Source organism: Achroia grisella, unplaced genomic scaffold, assembly GCF_030625045.1.
Source record: "Achroia grisella isolate CSIRO2021 unplaced genomic scaffold, CSIRO_AGI_Agris_v1 utg18268, whole genome shotgun sequence".
Classification (NCBI taxonomy): Eukaryota; Metazoa; Arthropoda; class Insecta; order Lepidoptera; family Pyralidae; genus Achroia; species Achroia grisella.
Genome location: NW_026712685.1, coordinates 1 through 4,078, shown reverse-complemented (window position 1 = coordinate 4,078; position 4,078 = coordinate 1). Strand labels below are relative to the sequence as shown.

Here is a 4,078-nt window from a genome sequence, read left to right as displayed (position 1 = left end):
TAATGTTTTTAAGTATTTAAAAACATTATGTAAACAAAAGCAAAAGTATAGTGTAATGTTCACTATATAATTTGGTATGGTACAGTGTCTTAATTGATTATTTTCCTACAGGTTCCAACAAGATGGCAGAACCGCAACCTCCGCCATTATCAGCCGTTGAAATACAACAGCAATATTATGAAGCTGTGGGTGATGCCGATTGGGAATTGTAAGTATCTCCTTAACTCGATCCCTTTACGAAAGAAGTAATTAATACATATCTTTATCATTAATATGTCAGCTGATTAACGGACTCGGTGGTCTAGCGGTTTAGCACACCGCTTTACTTCCTATAATAGCGGGTTAGATTCGTCGCACGGTATTTGCATTCATATGTATGATTTTGTTATAGCATTTTGTGAATTGTCCAGAGATATTATTAAATATACTGTGACTCCCTGCAACGCTAATTTCTACATGTTTCTATCTAGTGGCGAATGACCTTATACTATGTGTTCGTTCGAGTAGAAGGTAGGTAGTAGTATACCACCAAGAATATTTTTGTGGATGTTAAGAGCATCGTACATCCGGCTACGCTAACAGTATAGGCTGGCAAGTACTATACTGGAAAGTCGCGGGATGAAGAAAGTTAGCATGAGCTAACTTTCTTATTCATTATGAAATGACGAATTCAATTAACTACGACAATTATCCAAGGGAATCGGCTTATAATAACAAGCTAAGAACTCGGCAAACATCATATTGTTTCTGTTAAGATTCATGTAATTTGGTATCAAGATCCCTATTGTTATTTATGTAGTAGTACACACATATATGTAGGCATTAAAATAAATTAATACTTTAATAAGGTAATTTTCTAGTTTCGGTAGCATTATTTTATCGAAAAGATAAAAATAATCCTAAGCAAACTGTGTCTGAAGTCTCATCAGCTGTATTATACACAAAACGCGGAATGTTTGAATTTTTTGAGGATATTTTTAATAGTTATGCAAAATTATAACATTATTAAAATGTATGTAATCCTATGCCCTATAGAAAGTAATATAGTTATAATTAATAAGTATATAATTTATTAGCACCCTATAAATTAATTTTCCGCCTCATATTGGACGGAAGTTATGTAACGTCGGGAATTACCCATATACTGATTTGTCTTATGAATTTAATTTTCTACGCATTACAGGTATGAGAAAAAGCAAAGAAAATACCTCCTGCAGAAAGTTGCTATAGCTTTATGTGGACCTCCAACAAAATCGGGCGATTTAGCAAAGGACACCGATAATCTAGAACTGCAAGGATACGAATTGAGAGACGAAGAAGCAATAATGACTGTTTTTAACAAGATTTGTGAACAATGTATAACTTATTTATTATTATTTGCTTTTAATTCATTACAAGGCTCTAAAATTGTGTATGCATCTATGTAGATGCATACATACATAGTTTATCCGTACATAATTCTGTTTTGTACTTTAATAACTACAGTTAAGAATTTACTTACTTCGAATTTGGGTCAGATAGTTGATAAAAGAAACAGCAAAATAAGCAAAGTGCCGTAATTTAGAGCTGTATTTGAATAATAGAATTTTCCATTTTTTTTCAGCAAAATATTCGCATAACGGTGACGACATTATAATATCTACACTGCGAGTAGTCTGCCTTATACCATGTGAAGAGATCCCATTTTATAAAATTACACCAGATGGTTATTGGGTTAATTTACATACGAAAAAAAAAGAAGGTGTAAATAAATTAATTTTTCACGTATTTTCCCTGAGAAAATGCGTTTCTACGAAAACAAATCGTAAGTTATTGCTGAAATAATATCGTTAGATTTTAACTTGAATTTGTACAGTGTTACTATAGAACTTCTGTTCTTTTAAAGAATTCTGACTATAGAACTTCTGTTACTTTGAACTTAGTAGGTACGTAACATTTGCAATATATAAAGTTGCTTATAATAACTTATTTTTTAATGTAACTGGAATGGCAAACATGCTGACTGTCCACCAGATGGTAAGCGGTAACCGTCATCTATATATATGGACAGAACTACGGACATCATGTTATTATGTGACACCCGTAACACCGCACATACATTGCCGTTCCAGAGGACTAAGATGCTATGTCAATGCATAATTGCAGCCTATAATCGAAACATATTATTACAATTAAGCTGCTTGGCGGCTGAAATTGGTGAGACTGTATTTTGATACGATACGACTGAAAAAATTAGACAAACCTAATAGGCAACAAGATACTTCGAGTGCAAAGTTAAAAATATAAAAATGTTTTCATAAAATAAAAAAAATTATATCAGTCCATTATTTATTATATTATTATTATTTATTTAGCGAATGGCTATTCCATTATTACCAAGTAATTTAAGTTTGGAGTAGCTAAAATAGAATATAGTACTTTTTAGACAAATGATGAAACAGGAAAGTACTTTTTTGGAACTAGAGACACTCTATTCGCAAAACACTAAAACAAATAAAAATCCTCTGGTACAATGAGTGTAGATATAATCGCAATTTAATTTAAATTTAACAAATTTATTATAGGTACAACAATTTGTACTTATGTATATATGTTAGTAATTTTTTTTGTACTTTTTAGAGAAAAGCTGTAGAATATTCATAGATCATGATGCTAGGGTATATCAAGATTGGAACGATTACTTGACTACTAATAATCTACCAAAATGTGTCATGGTTGTCCCTGCATCCGGCGAATACAGAGGATATTGTAAACCGGTAAGAATTCTTGATTAGGCATAGCTAAGTGACAATTAGGTATACTTCAGTACTACTACTTCATATGAACAGTTTCACCGGGTCATCCAGTGTCTATAATCAGTGTTTTAAACTAGAAGATTAAATTGACAGGCTGTAAAATTTAATAATTACATTAAATTTTACAATAATGACCAATTTAATCGATAATTAATGCAGGAATGTTGATTATGATTGATAATTTATATAATCAATTCATTTTAATTTTTTTAAATTTTTTGTATATGGATCCACGACAACGTTTTCTGTTATAAGAAATAGTTATTCCCATATAAAATACGTAATACAAAATACTTTTACGATTTTACAATTGTCTTTTTCTTACTTTTTTTTTTTAACATCCTTGTATTAATAATACCAATTAAAACAGGTAATTCGTTTATAGTTATGCCGATAGTAACGAACAGCGGGATCAATAAACATGGATAAATGTGTTAACGTTATAGATTTCACATGAACGGCTTTTATTGATTGGAAAATCGCCATCAATGGTTTTGTTTACAGGGTGCTACACCTGATAGTATGCCAGACGTGAAATTAAGCGTTAAGCCTTCACCAGCATTGGGAATAGGTGCTCGAGTTCTAGCTGTTTCAGATGGTGTTAGTACAGGTATTGCACATTATATTATAATTCTACCTCGAAGTGTCGATCACGACGATACTTATAGGGCAAACTATCCAGCTAGGTAGATTCAATTTCGAAGAGTCAATCTTCAGATCAACTCGGATGGGCAGCGTTCGGAAGCTCCGATATATCTTTTCGTCCAAATTTCCAAATCCAAATTTCGAAGGTTTACAACCAATGTGTGTTGCCAGTGACGGCACAGAGACGTGGTCGCTAACTATGGGCCCCATGTACAAGCTCAGAGGGCAATGGAGAGGGGCTATGCTCGGAGTTACTCTGCGTGATCGAATCAGAAATGAGGAGATCCGCAGAAGAACCAGAGTGACCGACATAGCCCGAAGAATTGCGACTTTGAAGTGGCGATGGGCAGGGCACATAGCTCGTAGGACAGATGGCCGTTGGGGCAGTAAAGTCCTCGAGTGGCGACCACGGACTGGAAGACGCAGCGTGGGAAGGCCTCCAGCAAGGTGGACCGCCGATCTGGTCAAGATCGCTGGAAGGCATTGGATGCGAGCAGCGCAGGACCGATCGTCGTGGAGATCTTTGGGGGAGGCCTATGTTCAGCAGTGGACGTCTTCCGGACTGAGATGATGATGATGATATAGCTTTTAAATATATACCTACGTACAGCAGGGTTTCTAATTTATTTAGTATCTAA

General features: G+C 34.4%; 1 protein-coding gene across 1 annotated transcript; it reads left to right on the top strand.

Moving 5' to 3' along the window:
• Positions 1-3,405, top strand: LOC131841522 (uncharacterized; the record flags this gene model as incomplete). The annotated part of the gene is made up of 5 exons (XM_059189837.1): positions 1-208; positions 1,184-1,356; positions 1,604-1,804; positions 2,620-2,756; positions 3,300-3,405. Coding segments are annotated over exons 1-5 (703 nt in total), but the record flags the coding sequence as incomplete, so codon positions are not given.
• Between the last annotated feature and the right edge of the window lie 673 nt (positions 3,406-4,078).